Source organism: Tachypleus tridentatus, chromosome 10 (assembly GCF_004210375.1).
Source record: "Tachypleus tridentatus isolate NWPU-2018 chromosome 10, ASM421037v1, whole genome shotgun sequence".
NCBI classification, from domain to species: Eukaryota; Metazoa; Arthropoda; class Merostomata; order Xiphosura; family Limulidae; genus Tachypleus; species Tachypleus tridentatus.
The window spans coordinates 22,617,051-22,635,783 of NC_134834.1; the positions used below are offsets into that span (position 1 = coordinate 22,617,051).

Genomic DNA, 18,733 nt, shown 5'->3' on the forward strand with positions numbered 1-18,733 from the left:
AGTTAATACCAAATTTATTCAAAAACCAGGCACAAAACTGAGGTCTATTCTATGTAAAAACTACACTGACAGACACCACACCAACATTATTTATAAAATACAATGTGATAACTGCCACGACTTCTATATTGGAGAAACCAGATTCAATCACCTTCACACATTTTCGAACACTGCAAGTCAAATAAACACAACATAACCACAGAAAACACTCAAATACTAAATAAATAAAGAAACAAACATAAACAAATGCAAAATTAAAGAAGCCTTACTTATATAACAACTTAAATCCAAATAAACCAATACAAAGGAACACCTTTATACCTATATTTAAAAAAATAAAAATAATATAAATAATAATAATAAAATAAATAATATAAAATTATATATTCAAACATCTAAGCACACCCTGTACATTCCGACACTCAGCTACACAACCCCTTTCAAACATGTGGTCAGTTTCCGGTCAGTTACCTCTTTCTTTCTTTGTGAACTTGACGATGACCGAAGAAGGTCGAAACGTTGTTCGCTCCTCTGCGGAAAATATTTTTCTCTACATGTGGGTTTTCTCGACATCACTGATTAGAAATAATAAATCTGTTTTGAAACGTGTCTTGGTAGAATATCAGAATATCATTTTATATATTTTTGGTACAATGTTGCTTATTTCAAAATTAATGTAGCTTGGCTCTGGTAGCATTTATGAATCCTATTATTGCAAATTTACTGGAATTGATATTTTTTTGTATTTCATCTGTGAGTAAAAATCTAAATTATATTACTTTGTTTATTGTTACATGTGGTTTAATTACACCTTGCTTATTTTTATTTTCATTTTGTAATTATAATTTATATATCAGTTTGTGATAAATCTTTGTGATTTTCTGAATTCAAAATATAATTTTGAATTTTGTGTATTACAGCTTCACTGTCAGTAGGGTTTCATTTATGTTTTTGTGCACTGCTGATGTATAATTTAGGGTTTTTTTTTCTTGTTATTAAATAAGAATATGTTTTGCATTGAGATTAATTAAATGTTATTAAACAATGAGAGATGAATGGTAACAAACCTGATAGAAAAATTTCAGTCTTAAATAGATAACTGCACAGATTCAGAATTTAATTTTTGTTGTTGTTGTCTGTTTTTATTCATCATAACTTGACTTTTTATGAAAAGCATTCTAATAACTCATAACAAAACATATAACTACAGCTGCCAGATTTTTTTTCTGCTTTTTGAAGTAATTTTGTGACTCTAGCTTAAAAGCTTTCCAGGGTACTTAGCTTCAGGAAAATAGAAAAAAATATATCATGACCTTCAAGTGAAGAAATTCATTATTCTTGTATGGTTATTCCTTGCACTCATAAGATTAGCCATTTTCATTCATTGCTACCTCACATGTGCAAACTTTTTATTTATGCATGCAACAAGGCTTTTGCTCTTTGCTATTTGAATCAAATAATTCTAATGTTTCATGTAAATTATTGTGCATAACCTCTTAGGAACATAGTATGCTTGTGACACATATGACTCCTTCCATGAGCTTATACTGAACTATCACTTTTCAGTTTGCAGCTCTTGTACTCAGAAATTTTGTTGTTGTTTCATCTTTGTACCTAGTATACTCGTGAAGCAGTCTCCATTTATTATAACTTCCAGATTTTATACAATATAAAATTTTTCCTTCATTTATACTAACTTATCCCAATTGCATTCTGAAACTAATGTTACCACTTCAGGGTCATAAGTATGACTAGTGCTATCTCACAGGCCATGTGTGGGCAATCTAGCATGGGTTTTCAGCAGTGTTTATCACCTAAGAAATTGAATGTTTTAAATAGGTTAGGTTCTTTCTTTGATTCTCACCGACAGTTTCTCCTGTATCTGCCAACTGCGTTTGGGTGGATAAAGATTTTTATAGAATTTTCTCCACCACCCGATTTAACGTGTCTGGTTCTTCATTCTGTTATGTAGTCTCCATTCTCAGAGTGCAAATTTATAATGGTTTTTATTCATGTTGTTCTCCATACATTTTCCATCTTATTTCATTTGGAGTTTGATCATCTACTGTCTGGACTTTTATTGACCTTGTCCAGTGGTTTGTGGTCCACCATTTGCCATACAGTCCAGTAAATTTGGGGAGATAAGACATTTTATAATTTTACTGCTAATATCATTATTTGTAATTATTTAAATTCCATAACGTTTATTTAGATCAGTTTATGCTAAATTCCTATTTGTAATTAGTCTTTGTTTTTCTTGTATACCACTTGATTAGGCTTAATATTAACTGTTAATTTCTTACTTTTGTCACATGTATTTCATTTCATTAATAATCTTTTTCTTCACTTGGTTTAGGTGAACTTCAGTCAAGGTCCACACAGTCCTCTCCCAGTATTGTACCTATTTATTATTCAGTTTCATATTTCTTTTTTTGGCTATCTTTTCTGTACTGTTTGATTAGGCCTAACTAGTTTTTATTATTTTCAATTTCATTGTAGTTTTAGTTTAGACTTCCTTGTTAATTCTGTTCACTATATTGCTTGATTAGGCTTTATTACTGTATTAATCAGTTTACCCATGTTTTTACTGATGGGTAAATAGCTACTTTGGTTCAAGTTTTTCTTTACTGCTATATCTTATGAGATTCATTTCACACATATAGTTTTCTTCCCATTTTAATATGTGCACTAATTCATGTTGTTGTTTTTTATGTATTAACCTGTACAGTTGTTTCATTTATAATTTATCCTTCATACCAGCAATTTAAATTAATGTGTTGGTCCCTGGGAGACGGGGACTGCCATATCTGCTTCCATTATTGCTCATTTTCCTCATTTAATGGCTAAAGTCAATTCTTCCTGACTTTATCATATAATGCCTTCCATACATTTATTGCAACATCTTCTAGACTTCCTCTACACACTCAGGCATGTTCTGCAGAATATTATCTTCATGTTTCCTGTGCTGTTTCTGTATATAGAGGGAGTCACATGCATCATGTGAGTGTACTATGCTCCTATTACTGGAGTGGTTACGCATGATAATTTACATGGGTGACACGTAATAATCTTCCAATTCCAACAGAGAAAAACGACACGTGTAAAGAAACAGGTTTGCACGTGGAAAGCAGCACTAAACTAGAATAGTTAGTCTTGTGAAGGAAGAGAAGTACCTATCAGAAGTACATTTCCAGCACAGGAAGATATAACATCCGGAAGACACGAGAGGAATTTAATAGTCATTTTTTTCTCTTTAAGACTATATTTTTTAGAGTATGAATATAAAAACTGTAGTGTTGAGTTTTCTTTATTTGCTACATAGATACAGTATTAATATTTGTGCTCTCTTGTTAGAAAGCAAAGATAAGTCGGGCTCAAAGAGAGTTTGAAAGAGAACGACAAGACTTAAAAGAAAAAGCCAATAGGGATCAAACTACACTAAAAGACCAGTTACAGGTTCATATACAAACCATTGGTATTTTAGTTGCAGAAAAAACAGAACTTCAGTCTTCTGTATCTCAGATACAACAAACAGCCAAACAGAGAGCTGGTGAGAAATTCAGTGATTTATCCATATTTTTTACTTGCAGTTGCAATAGCCAATGTACTTGACCTGCTGCACTTGAAAATTAGCAAAACAATCTGTTTAACATTTCACAGTATAAAACATTACAAGTCCATTGCATATTAACAGTAAACTAAAGATTAACAATAGTCTTTTGTTCTTCACATTAATCTGTTGAATGAAATCTTTAATTCTAGAAATTAATGTATTAGTGAAAAATCTGTGATATAAAGCTTGTTTGGATGATATATTGCAACAAGATATTTAACCCAGAACGGGAAAACTATTTGTAGTTTAATTTTTAGTTGTCTGTCTTAAAAAATTTTAATGGTATAAATTCTTTGTTTACACGTATAATGTAAAATGTGGTTTAGTTTATTTTAAATTTAAATATCTTAAGTGGAAATTGAGGAACTGCAAGGAAGATTACGAGCATCACGACAGCGAGTTTCTGACTTGGAACGAGACCTATCTAACGTATCTAGTTCAGCTCAACAACTGGAAAAGGTTTGTGTATTAAATCTTAAATAATAATTTGATTAACTGTTGATTTTTACTTTAATACGACTGTCTCAACAATTGTATGTCAGCTATCAAGTTTTTGTATATTAAAGAACAGAAGTGAAAAACAATAATGTATATAAAGGTTAGCAAATGCTGTTCACTGTAACTTTCTTTATAATTCTATCCATTGCTTGGTAAATTTACATTCCTATTGACTCCATGAGGTAAATTTGTATTATTTTGTTGTTCTTGTTGTCGCAGTAGTTTACAAATAATTAATTAATAAATAATTATGAACACACAGATATTTTATAAAAGTTAAAGTTATTTTCTTTATGATTTTCATAATTAGTCCCTAAAACATCCCAGTGCTAGTTAAAGTATAACAGTTGCTAATTCATAGTTTGTCTTATGTTTGAGCTAGCTAATTAAAAGCAGATGGAAGCTTTTATTCCTTGACTTTTATAGATTGTAAGTTTCAATTTTCTAAAAACATTCACTGAAATCCTGAAGCAAAGGGGAGAAATTATTTTGTTTTAGAAGAAAATTCATAGGCCCTACTTTGCATCTGTATATATAAATAACTAAATTTGTTACAGCATCAAATATAATTTTATGATGACAAAAGTGCTAGGAATTTCATGTAATAATGTTTTGAAGATATATGTTTATTTTTTTTATGGAAGGTGCATATTGTAAAAGTTTAAAATTATGATTACTGTAGCTTTTGTTATGTTTGTAACAGAGTAGCAAGGAATCTTCGAAAGAACTGGATAGGCTGAGGCTCGAAAATTATAAATTGAGGTGAGATGGTTCATATAGTCTAAATTTTATTGTACGAATTCTTCTTATCAGTTTCTGGAAAATGTGAGACCTGGCATGGCCTAGTGGATAGGATGCTCAACAGGTCACAGAATCAAAACCTGTCTCTTAACATACTCATCCTGTCAATCATGAGGGATGATATAATATGATGGTGATTTCCATTATTCGTTGATATAGTGTAGCCCAAGAATAGGCAGTTTGGTAAGCTGCTTTCCCCCTAGTTTATCAAAACTAGAGTTTGCTGGAGTAGCTTTGCACAGATTTCAACCAAAACAAAGTTAAAACTTAAGTAGATGTTAGTAGGAAAAGCTTGAGGATACATCTTCAATCAATAAACTGAACAATCAACAATAAGTTGGTGAGGTTATTATGATTATAAAATCACTGATTCTTTATCTCCTCATGTCTTTTATTTACCTCAGAATAAGTTTACAATTAATTCATTTTATGATTTTTCAAGGCTAAAAATTAGCTGTATCTAGCTGGCAAAAGACAAGTGGGTTTTGGTGTTATGGCATTTATTTCAAGCAAATAATCCAGACATGATTATGAACATTCAGACTAGCTGTAAAAACTTGTCAAAATTATTATATGAAAATTTTTGTCGAAGAAACTACACTAATGTAGTCAAACAGTAAACCCCTTTTTGGTAGCTTACTCTATATTTTTCAAAGTAATTTTTTATAGTTCAAAATGGTAAATACAAACAGTAAACTCAACTTGTAAATCAACCGTAGTTGATTTATATTATGGCTTGCAATGCTTCCAGGAGGTTTACATCAGCTGACTAGTTGTATCTGCAAAGGGCATACATTGTAAATGTTTGTCAGCAACATATTTTCAAATTTTTTATTAGTTGTTTAGTTTTAGCAATGATTAGGATTTCTGTTATGTGAAAAAATTTATAATGCAATTGAAATTTGCCCCAATAGGCCTAAAATATCTGATTTAAAAAAAACAACATTAATTGCAGGTTTTTCTCCCTCCATATTCCTCTTAATTTGCCCATTGTATATTTAACCTGTTGACTGCCAAGTATTTCAGTGCTATGGAAACTCTAATGCTTCTTCATTTTGTTACCTTTTTCGTGACGCCATTTTGGATCGAAAGTGAAACAATATGCAAGTAGGTCAAATGCGTGTATGATGCTGACATCTAGCGTTGAAGTTAGGTATTATTGAGAACGAAATAACTCATCCGGGGCACTGTGTTACCGATCATCTTGGAAGAGTTATCTCGTCTATGGCACTGAACAGGTTAAAACTAAAGATGTGTAAAAAAAATCTAATAACTACTTTTTCAACCTTTAAACTGTAACATTTAATTGCAATTTAAGTGTTGTTATTAGAATAATTTGTTACAATTTGTTACAATTACCAAAATTTTCATCATGTGTTTTTGCTCCTTATGGTAATTTATTGCATTTTTTTCATAATTTAATTTTAGTAAATCAAATGAAGAATTGAAACATGAAAATTATGAGTTAACTGAGAAACTAAATAAGAAGGTGAGAATATACTTTTTATCACATAGTTTTTGTTTGATTTAAGTTTTTAACTATATATGTTCCAGATTAAATTTACAAATGCATCTGAGGTTTTCACTGATTAGTGACAAGCATTTTGGTCAGTTTCATAAATTATATACATTTAACTATCAGTAGAAAGTTGGTGAATTCAACCAACCCTAGAAGTGCCATGTAACCATGAAACTACATGGTGCTCAGAAAGTCACTGTGCAGTTTTGGAATCATATTTTATTCAGTCTGTTTCAAGTCAGAAACTGATAGCAGTGTTTAGAAAGAAAATAAGAAGGATCCAGGCCTGTATTGATGCCAACGGGGGTCACTTTCAACATTGTTTATAATTGTCATTCATATTTACCTCCTGTATTCTATATTGAAACATGTCTGTTGTTAAATATATAAGTGCACAGTGACTTTCCAAACACCCTGTATGTATTGTAACTTTCAATGTGTACTAAGTGTATCTTTGTGAAATTTGTTAAGCTTTTAGTGAAGGTTACAGGTGTTTTGTAAGTAAATATCAGATTTTTTAAAATATTAAAATTGTTATTAAACTTGGAACCAGTGGGAATAGTGTGTGTTTTATACTAAAAAAACTTCATTTTACAGTTTTCTTATTTTGTTTGTGTAACCTATTGAACCTCTTACACATTTGGGTCTCTAAAAGTAATTCATGTAGCATTCAAATATAGGAACTATATTAGTCATCAGAATAGAATGTCACAAAACTATTGTAATTTACCATAGTTAATAAGTAAACAGTAAATGAGTTGTAAAAATTCTGTTAGCTATTCAAACCAGCAAAATCATTATCACATGACAGCACATTTTCATCACATGTACACATCAAAGTCAAAAGAATTATTGTTAGCTTGATATAGAAGAGAATTTGTTCTTGTTTTAAACATGCTGTTCCCCTGTGGGAGAATGGTACGTTTCCAGATTTATTACACTAAAATCATGGGTTTGATTCCCACTGTGGACACAGCAAACATCTGATGTGGCTTTGCTGTGAAACACATGTACATAAATATGTCAGTTGGTCTAAAGTTGCTCTGCAAATCATGAAGGTAGAAGGCTTCAATCTGAGCTTCTTTCATGTAATTATCTATAGTCTGTGTTTCTAATTGGTTGGAAACTACAGTAGCCTGTTATAGAAATTAATAAACCTGAAATGAAGAATTTTAAATTATGACGTGTCAAACGACAGAAAAATGAATCTTGAGAAATTTCTAAACATATTTTTTGAAAGTAATAAGTTAAAACATGTTTTCATAGTAAATTTATTGATATGTATTGGTAAAAAAGTTATTCAATTAAATTTTGAATGTAATTATAAAAGGTTTATGGCATGTACAACTTTACCACGAATTATGGAAAGAATTTAGGTAAAGTGACTATCTTCCCAAATAAATTGGTTATACACTGACTAAAAATGTATTTGGAACTTTTTATCAGAACTGTCATGACGGATACCTTGTAAAATATTGGATTAGTTTTTTTAAAAGTTACTGGTGACTATGGATATGATTGAGAAGTTTTCCAAATAAAATGATGACTTTTCAAGATGTTTTGTATTGGCTGTGTTCTCGGACAGTTAGATTAAAGTTTTTGTATGTTGATGGGGTTATAAAATAAAATAACTTACAAGAAAGTAAGTAATGTTTCTCTACTAGGATTTTGGTAGTATCTTTCCTTCTACATAGATTGTATAGTTGTGGGCTGTGTTATTAAACTGTCAAGTGTCATTGAATTTGTTAATTAAGGTTTCACATTTGTTTTAGATAATAGAGTGTCAAGGCCAGGAGAAAGACCTAAGTAATATGTCAAGTAAACTTGCAATGGCTGAACTTCATATAAAGCAACTTTCCCTCATTAATGAAACAGAGAACCCACAACAACTGGAAGAACTCCACCATGCCAAAATTGATCTTGAAAAACAAGTAACTAAGGTATAGTGTGATTGAAATTTGTTTTAAAATCAAGTATTCTTATTCCTCTGATACTTAAAGCTGATCCTTGATACCAACAACCGTGTGATTCAAAGTTCTTGGTGTCCTTAATTCAGTGTAGAACATTCATGACCTTATCTGTAGTTCTTCACCATTTCACTTGACTATACCTATGTCAAAATAATGTACAATAAGCTGTGCTTTCTCTGCATAATTCAAATTTTATTGTTGGTACTTACACTGTTAACCTCATTTACTGTCATTTCTGATGTCAGTCTTTACTTCTGCTGCATGCATTCATTTCTACCAATGCCCAAACTTCTTTGGAGGGTTTACTCATTTAGTTTGCCTTTTGCATTAGGGGCAATCCTGTAGTGGTGTTGATGTCCTTTATTAATCACCTCGTTAAAGCTAATATTTTTTTTAACTGTCTGCTAGTATTTTTAGTTGATTTCACATTCTTGTAGATGCTCGTTTGAGAATTTTCACTTTAGTGCAAGAAAGAAATGTATCTCAAGATGGCTGGTATAGGGGTGAACACTTTTACTCATAAAGCAGAGAATAATGTTTTGACCTTCTTAGGTCACCTTCAGGTTAACAAAGAATTTGTGCAAGAAAGATAAAACTGATCTTCTACTTAGACCATCTTTCCATCATTGTTGAAAAGGAGGACTTGTTAGCTAACCCTAATTATTAAGAAAGTTTTCCTGGTCTCATTCTTTTTTCCTTAGACCAAAGGGTGCTTGTGTGATACTTGTCATTGTTCCTAGCCACTAGCTTTCCAGTGGTTGCTTTTGTTATTCTAAGGCTACGAGTTTCTCAGAATGATCTTTGTACATTTCTTTCCATCTTATTTACTACTTTGACTCATATTAAAGAAAGCAATAATTTTAGTAGGGTTATATATAAGCATATTCTGTAATCAGTAGCTTAGTATTAAAAACTTGGTTAAAAAATATGTATAAACAAAAGTGAATTATTACGTATTTTGAGTTTCCTAGTTTTATTAATATAGATGAGCATTTATTATGTGAAGTTGAGTTACTTGAAACTGTAGGTGGTATCAAGTTTTGATTAAAGTTTTTTTTTGCCATCTCTATAATATTTTTAATAATTAAATTAGTTATCCCTGTAGAATATATTATCACATTCTCATAGAACAGTTAAGCCAATTGTGGAATATATTATCACATTCTCATAGAACAGTTAAGCCTATTGTGGAATTTATCACATTCTCATAGAACAGTTAAGCCTATTGTAGAATATATTATCACATTCTCATAGAACAGTTAAGCCTATTGTAGAATTTATCACATTCTCATAGAACAGTTAAGCCTATTGTAGAATTTATCACATTCTCATAGAACAGTTAAGCCTATTGTGGAATATATTATCACATTCTCATAGAACAGTTAAGCCTATTGTAGAATTTATCACATTCTCATAGAACAGTTAAGCCTATTGTAGAATTTATCACATTCTCATAGAACAGTTAAGCCTGTTGTGGAATATATTATCACATTCTCACAGAACAGTTAAGCCTATTGTAGAATATATTATCACATTCTCATAGAACAGTTAAGCCTATTGTAGAATTTATCACATTCTCATAGAACAGTTAAGCCTATTGTAGAATTTATCACATTCTCATAGAACAGTTAAGCCTATTGTAGAATTTATCACATTCTCATAGAACAGTTAAGCCTATTGTAGAATTTATCACATTCTCATAGAACAGTTAAGCCTGTTGTGGAATATATTATCACATTCTCATAGAACAGTTAAGCCTGTTGTGGAATATATTATCACATTCTCATAGAACAGTTAAGCCTATTGTAGAATATATTATCACATTCTCATAGAACAGTTAAGCCTATTGTGGAATATATTATCACATTCTCATAGAACAGTTAAGCCTATTCATGGACTCAATTTTTTATTATAGCTTTGTTAATAAAAGTAATGATTTTTTTTTCCCAGAGGTATTAAAGTAGAAAAATTAATATTTTAAGTATAAACAAATATTTTTACTTTCTTAGGCTCTCTGTATAAGTACAAATTTTAATACTTGTGAATAATGCGTGTTTACGAATGTGGAACGTTGTTTTTTCTTTAGTACAGGGAGTCAGTTCAGAAACTGACAACAGAAAGAGATCAGATGTCAAAATATTACCAAGACTATGTTCAAAAGCTTAGTCAAGAACTTGCATTGATTAGAGATGAGGTACTGTAGTAGCTTTTGTCCTAAAACTACAAAACTATATGTCAACTAGTTTTTGAAATGTAATTTCAGATTTTAAAAGCTGAAAGCTTGTGTCATCTAGACTGTCAAATATTGTTTTAAATGTTTATCTACAAAGCTGTTCTCCAGTACAAACATATATACAAAAAAGCGAAATTTTATTATGTAAGACTTAATTTGTGTATTTTTATTTAGATAATTTGGAAGTATTTTTGCCCTATATTCTGAGGTTTTTGCAGTTTGTTTTTACAGATGTTATACAAATTAAATATGTCTAAAAAGAATACTTTAAAAAAAATCCAATGACCTGCTTTCATCAAAGTAGCCAACAGCCAACTGGTTTTGGTACTGGTCTTCATTGAAATGGCTATCCAGCTAGTTATTCATAAGATTTCTAACACACATTTCCTATGACATCTAACATGACCATCCCTTCTGCTATGGGAATGATAATGTATAACATTCAATCCCTCTATTCTGTGGTAAAAGTGTAGTCCAAGAGTTAATGGTAGGTGGTGTTGACTAGCTGCCTTCCCTCTTGTCTTACACTGCTAAATTAGGGATGGCTAGTGCAGATAGCACTTGTGTAGCTTTGCAAGAAATCCAAAACACAAACACCATTCTACTGTCATTTATAAAACCTTGATAACATTATTTTGAGTGTGATCACATTCTACAACCCATTATTCATAAAACAGTAAAACACATATTCTGTGGCAATGGTGTGTGCATTTAAGTAATTTGTCATTTTCGATTTTACTTGCATTTATGATTTTTTTTTTTTACAATAATGCAAAATCTAAAATTTTTACATAAATGAAAAAACTTTAATAATCATGTTGTGTTTTTCTTAGCAAATAATTACAGTTTTCAACATGTCATATGAAAGAACTTTAGTTGGTGACTGTTTTCTATAATATTTACAAAAGTAGTCAAACCTGGTGTATTTAAGAATGACTTAATCTTTAATGTTAGATGAAATGTTTTAGTAAATAAATTTATTTAACAACTCTAAAGCTAAAATTCCTCACATTGATACTTGATAAATATCTAATAACTGACATTTTTTTCACAGTTGAACCAAGCAATTGCTGACAAAGCTGCCCTAGCTAAAGATAAATTATCATTATTAGAAAAGCTTGAACTTTCCGAGAATTCTAAGAGTAAGCATTACTAACACTTCGTATATGTAGAGATTCGTTTAGTTACTGATTGTATTCATTTCTCTAGCTTTAACACCTTAAAATATTACAGAGATTTGTTTAGCTACTATTTATGTTCATTTCTCTAACTTTTACACTTTAAAATAATGTAAAGATTTGTTAGGTTTGAGTTCTCATCTCTGGCTTTGAGGCTCAGCATGATCTGGTGGTCCACAGTTTTGAAAACAAACCTTTAGACCATGTGAATGTTATATTTTCAGATTAGTCCTACTGTTTGTTGGTAAAGAGTAGCCCAAGAGTTGGTGGTAGACAGTATTTACTACCCTTGTTACCTCTAGTCTGTCATTTGAAAATTAGAGAAGACATCTGCAGAGAACCCTCAAAAAACAAAAATCTAGCCATGCATATGACGTACAAATTTAAGTTTCAGTTACTGTGTGTATATTAAGTGAAATGGGAAAAAAAATAAACGTTTTCAGTAGTTGTTACACTTTAAAATTACATTTCTGGGAATTAAAAATTACTTTAAGAAATATTTTGAGTTTTATTATTGGGTTTTCAATAGGAAATGATAAATTCTTAAAGAGATTAGCTACTGCAGTGTTATCCAATTTTAAGGTAGTAATAGAATTTGATATGGTAATACTCAACTGCTTTTTTGCTTGAATATGATACTTTGGCTGTATTGTATCATAAACTACTTTGTGTGTGGGTGGGGTGTGATTAGATTCTGATTGTATGTTATTGTTTGGAGTGACGTGTTCTTATTGTGGATCCCTGTTGACCATCTCAGTGACACTGCAGTATGTATACAGACTTAATGCTATAAACTGGATTTTGATATCCATAGTTGGCATAGCACATACAGCTCATTGTGTAGCTCTGTGCTTAATTATAAACGGATAGCCATGATGTTGCGTTCTGATAGTGTATTTCACTGCTAGAGTAGAGCTATTGTTATAAGTGTACCCATACAGTACATGAAATTTGGAGAAAATGCACTGTATTATTATTCTTGGCACTAGATACCGATTTATTTACATTTAGGTTTCATAGGTTGAAGAAGAAATGCATATTATGTGGTATGTGCTCAAACTTATTTCCATTTGTGGATTATAAATATGATTGAGAAATTTTGTCCATTAGAGACATCCCAAATTCAGTGTCAGGACCTTGAAGAGTTAAATCAGAAGTTAGAAAGTCTGAGTACAGAAAATGGGAAACTCAGGAAAGAAATTGATTCTCAAGTGAGTCAAGTGTGTAATAAATAAAAACTGATAAATGTGTAAAATTAATGTATAAACTATGGAAATTGGTTATTGTTAAGTGTAGTTACGATGTGAAACTATGGAAATCAGTTTAAGTGTTGTAATAATATAATACTTTGTTAGTTTTAACTAGTCTTCAGCATTGTTCATAAAGATTTCAGCTCAAGCAGTCAAGAATGAATTTGTATACATCTTGGCATATGAACACAAGCTTGATCTGAGATATTGGAAACATTTAGGTATCAGCTTTGTGTTTCTGTATTTATGAATCTCAAACGTTTGAGTACAATAATGTAATGTAGGTGTTTTAGGATGATTATTGCATTTTTTTAAATGGCTACACATGCTCCAAGGCAATTTGTAATTCACTTTTTAGAAAATAAAACTTTGGAGATGGTTTGACTAGTTGTATATTTGTAATAATTTCTCTCATTATACAGTCAAGCCCTCTCCAAACATTTATACTTCTTAGCAGATTCAGATGTGTGTATTAATTGTTGGCATATTTCTGTTTCTCAATATAATTCACAACAGTAAAAGTATTATAAGTTAATATACAAGACCCTCTACAAGAATAAGGCCCAAGGTGGCCAGGTGGTTAAGGCACTTGACTTGCAAACTGCAGGTCTAAATCCACATTCCACCACACATGCTCACTTTTTTAGTCATGGGGACATTATAATGTGGCAGTCAAACCCACTGTTCATTGGTAAAAGATTAATCCAAGAGTTTGTGGTGGGAAGTGATGACTAGCTGCCTTTTCTCTGGTCTTTCACTGCTAAATTAGGAAAGGTTAGACAAATAGCCATCATGTAGTTTTGAAAACTTTAAAACAAACCAAATAAAGAATAACTTTGTGGATAAATTCCAATCTCTAAAGGTATACAGTTAGTTTATATATATATTAGCTTCCAAGCAACTTTTTTTTACAGTTTTACTTTTTATTTGAAAACTAGTTCACAGTTGTTTTAAACAAGATAATTGTTTGCGTATGTTCTGTCATGTGTTATGACTAGGATGTTCTATTGTGTTTCTCCATGAAATGTTTTGTTTTCTACTGCTATCAATCAGTATAATTTGTTGGAAATATGTAAAATATTTATTTGGTTTCTGTTTGAACTCTTATAATACATTCAAAATAATAATCTTTTTTTTATGAGTAATATCTATATAAATGTATCATCCACACTCATAATGCTACAACTATCACCATTTCTGTATTTTGTTGTCTACTGAAACATTTAACCAGTTTGTTTAATATAACTGTTTTTAATATTATTCATGTGTTTAGCCATGAGTTTTATTTTGTGGTTGAAACTAGTTTAAAATATTTATTATTTTACTTATTTTTCTTCATTAATAATGGAAACTTACACTTTTGTTATTTGTAACATTTCTCAAAAAAAATTTTAAACATTCAGACATCAAAGTTCAAAATAGCATCAAGAATGGTTTAGATTTGAATTTTGTTAGTGTATTAAAAAGATATTTCTGAAGGGAAAAAAATAAGATTTAGTGATTTTGATCTACAGAAATGCATAAGTTTTACTTGTTGAAAGTTCTACAGAAAGTAAGAGAAAAAACTGAAGAATTTTTTCCAAACAATTTATAGCTCATAAGAATTGAAAGTACAATGCAATAATTGCCATGCAATGTTGTACAGTTTCATCTAGCTGAAATATTTGAAATCATTTATAGAAAATATATATATTTTGGAGAACAGGTGCTTATGTAGAAAGAGGTGTTAGTTCAGCACATATTAATAATTTATGTATAGCTTATGAAGTATCAAATCCCTAATATAAAAACATTTCTATTTCATTGAATGTTGAAGATCAGAGACAACACTCATATGAGCCACCTGTTAGAAGAGAGAGAATCCAAGCTGGAGGAATTAGAATCTTTTCTTGTAAGACAACAGGAAACTCAGGTTGATAAAAGTCAGCTTCTTCAAACAATGCAGAGTGAGAAGGTGGCTGCTAGTAGAGCAGTGTCTCAGAACAGACAGCTTAAAGAACAGCTGATGGAACTTCAAGATGCCTTTGTTAAACTGGTACTGTCTTTTGAATTGTGTGTGTATTGTAAGTAATGACAGAATAATGTAAGTCATGTTTGTCTTTTGATAGCTATTCTACACAGTGTGGTGTAACATTTGAGTTTATTAATTAGAAGTAAATGTTTTTTATGCAATTAAACAGAAACATTATTGGAAAACTTGAGTGCATTCCTTCTCTGATTGTAGTTCTTTACATTTGAAATATAAGTAATACATAAAACAGACATAGATGGCATTTGTAACTAATAGATGAAAGTATATATTTATACTTGAAGCTCAGTTTTGTATTAAGGTCAACTCCATATTTGATTAATTGCATCTTGTTTTTTTTTTTACAGACTTCAAAACTTTTTAAACTACAAAGTTTTAGGTTAGCTCCCTCTAGTAGTAACATAACCTTGTTTTTATGTAATACTTTTGTGGGAAAATGTTTTTAAAGATAGTATTGGCAAGATAAATGACTAAAAGTTAGTATCAGGTTTAGTATTCAAGCAATATCTCACCAAAGTACTTTAAAATAATTCAATTTGCTTTATATTATTATCAAGTCCATGTGATGATTGTAAAAATCATTGTAGCATATTTATAAGATTATTTTATGGAAATTATTCTATCTGAACGTTTTGGCTTTTGAATGGTATTTTTTTCTAGAAAAAAGAAAACAAACTTACGGGAGATCTATTGAAGAAAATCTAAACAATGTTTGAATTTCCTTATTGTTTTTCATAATTTTGAATCTATCAAACTTTGTTTTAAATGGAAAAAATATCTTTATATAGAACTTCATTGTATATCAAAATATCAGTGCGATATAGAAACAAAAAAAGATTAAAACAAGTGCAATAACAAGCAGGGTCATTCAGAGTAACCTTTATGATTCCATGTAACAAGAAAACAGTCACTGAAATGGAAAACTTGTTTTAAAATTCAAATTCACCATGTGTATCATATCCATAACACTTTATCATTAAAGTAGTAGATGATAATGAAATTCAGGATTCTTTATACATTTTTTAAATATTTTTTTTTAAATATTAGATTCAGTTTAAGAAATAATAGGGCCCAGCATGGCCAGGTGGTTAAGGCACTCAAGTTGTTATCCAAGAGTCATCGGTTCAAATCCCTGTCGCACCAAACGTGCTCAGCTGTGGGGGGCATTATTATGTGATGGTTAATCCCACTATTCATTGGCAGTGGGTGGTAATGACTAGCTGCCTTTTGTATAATCTGACACTGCTAAATTTGACTGCTAGTGCAGATAGCCCTTGTGTAACTTTGCACGAAATTCAAACCAAACCTACACGAATATGACAAGTTTCTAAACACACAAGACGTGCTTTACTGGACAATGTGTCCATATTACTGGCTGTCTAATCAGTGTAGGAAGGTCGTCTTTACATAACATTGAAGCTGTTCTCCTTTGTTCAAGAATTTTGTGCAGACTTACCCACAAAGCTTTGCACTGTTGATTTCGGTGTGTTTTAATGTCCTTTGTTTCAAGAATTTTGTGCAGACTTACCCACAGAGCTTTGCACTGTTGATTTTGGTGTGTTTTAATGTCCTTTGTTCAAGAATTTTGTGCAAACTTACCCACAGAGCTTTGCACTGTTGATTTCAGTGTGTTTTAATGTCCTTTCTTTCAAGAATTTTGTGCAGACTTACCCACAAAGCTTTGCACTGTTGATTTCGGTGTGTTTTAATGTCCTTTGTTCAAGAATTTTGTGCAAACTTACCCACAAAGCTTTGCACTGTTGATTTCGGTGTGTTTTAATGTCCTTTCTTTCAAGAATTTTGTGCAGACTTACCCACAGAGCTTTGCACTGTTGATTTCAGTGTGTTTTAATGTCCTTTCTTTCAAGAATTTTGTGCAGACTTACCCACAGAGCTTTGCACTGTTGATTTCGGTGTGTTTTAATGTCCTTTCTTTCAAGAATTTTGTGCAGACTTACCCACAGAGCTTTGCACTGTTGATTTCGGTGTGTTTTAATGTCCTTTCTTTCAAGAATTTTGTGCAGACTTACCCACAAAGCTTTGCACTGTTGATTTCGGTGTGTTTTAATGTCCTTTCTTTCAAGAATTTTGTGCAGACTTACCCACAAAGCTTTGCACTGTTGATTTCGGTGTGTTTTAATGTCCTTTCTTTCAAGAATTTTGTGCAGACTTACCCACAAAGCTTTGCACTGTTGATTTCGGTGTGTTTTAATGTCCTTTGTTCAAGAATTTTGTGCAGACTTACCCACAAAGCTTTGCACTGTTGATTTTGGTGTGTTTTAATGTCCTTTGTTTCAAGTATTTTGTGCAGACTTACCCACAGAGCTTTGCACTGTTGATTTCGGTGTGTTTTAATGTCCTTTGTTCAAGAATTTTGTGCAGACTTACCCACAAAGCTTTGCACTGTTGATTTCGGTGTGTTTTAATGTCCTTTGTTCAAGAATTTTGTGCAGACTTACCCACAAAGCTTTGCACTGTTGATTTTGGTGTGTTTTAATGTCCTTTGTTTCAAGAATTTTGTGCAGACTTACCCACAAAGCTTTGCACTGTTGATTTTGGTGTGTTTTAATGTCCTTTGTTTCAAGAATTTTGTGCAGACTTACCCACAAAGCTTTGCACTGTTGATTTCGGTGTGTTTTAATGTCCTTTCTTTCAAGAATTTTGTGCAGACTTACCCACAAAGCTTTGCACTGTTGTTTTCGGTGTGTTTTAATGTCCTTTGTTCAAGAATTTTGTGCAGACTTACCCACAGAGCTTTGCACTGTTGATTTCGGTGTGTTTTAATGAACGATTCTGAAGAAGCTGTATGGCGAAACCTTGAATGTCTAATAAAACAACATTTTATTGGTGTTATAAGGTTGTTTAATTCTAGTATTGGCCTGGCATGACTAGGTGATTAGGCTGGAAATCTGAAGGTCGCAGGTTTGAATCCTTATTTCACCAAACAACCTCGCCCTTCCAGCCATGGGGCATTGTAATGAGAAGGTCAACCCACTATTCACTGGTAAAAGAGTAGCCCAAGAGTTGTCAGTGGGTGGTAATGACTAGCTGCCTTCCTTCCAGCCTTACACTGTTAAATTAGGGATGGTTGTGCAGATAGCCCTGGTGTAGCTTTGCATGAAATTCAAAACAAACCAATCAGAAATACTGTTGTAAATATTTGAAATATTGAAACAGAATCATAGTCTAAATGGAACTCTTTAAAACAGTAAATGATGAAGATAATCCATAGACTTTAATTCAGTTATAGACTATTGTTTGTTGTTGTGTTATGAGAAATAATACTGTAAAAAAAAAAAAGTAAAAATATTGTAACAGAAAGATAATCTACATCAAATTTTAGTTGAAATGGTTAAACATGTTAATGTGACTTTATAATCTCAATTGCTTATTAAATAATGTACTGTTTTCTTTCTTTTCATCCCAACTACCTGGAACTATTTTTTCTGTGTATTTCAGTGAGATGTTACTAGAAGTATAATTGTTTGGTCATTGATACCTGTTTCTGTTTGAATCTGTACTGTTTTATTTTGAGTGATATGAAACATTCTCCATTTCTGTTAAGAAAATGAATGAAGAATTTTGTTATGAACAGTAGCTTTCCTTAACATTCACTGTTTTTTAAAACTTATATCGAGGCTT

The 18,733-nt window shown here is 31.3% G+C and overlaps 1 protein-coding gene across 8 annotated transcripts in view; it reads left to right on the plus strand.

Annotated features, from left to right (window-relative positions):
- The window catches only part of LOC143228872 (golgin subfamily A member 2-like), a 43,302-nt gene that overhangs the window by 13,162 nt on the left and 11,407 nt on the right, over nt 1-18,733 (plus strand). For 4 of the 8 annotated variants that reach the window (XM_076460288.1, XM_076460292.1, XM_076460290.1 and 1 more), the window contains 10 exons: nt 2,357-2,392; nt 3,355-3,550; nt 3,966-4,072; nt 4,815-4,873; nt 6,341-6,401; nt 8,204-8,371; nt 10,488-10,595; nt 11,689-11,776; nt 12,923-13,023; nt 14,879-15,097. In XM_076460288.1, the coding sequence (XP_076316403.1) occupies nt 2,357-2,392; nt 3,355-3,550; nt 3,966-4,072; nt 4,815-4,873; nt 6,341-6,401; nt 8,204-8,371; nt 10,488-10,595; nt 11,689-11,776; nt 12,923-13,023; nt 14,879-15,097 (1,143 nt within the window). The remainder of the gene's footprint in view (nt 1-2,356; nt 2,393-3,354; nt 3,551-3,965; nt 4,073-4,814; nt 4,874-6,340; nt 6,402-8,203; nt 8,372-10,487; nt 10,596-11,688; nt 11,777-12,922; nt 13,024-14,878; nt 15,098-18,733) is intronic. The other 4 variants (XM_076460289.1, XM_076460291.1, XM_076460294.1 and 1 more) reach the window with 1 other exon arrangement.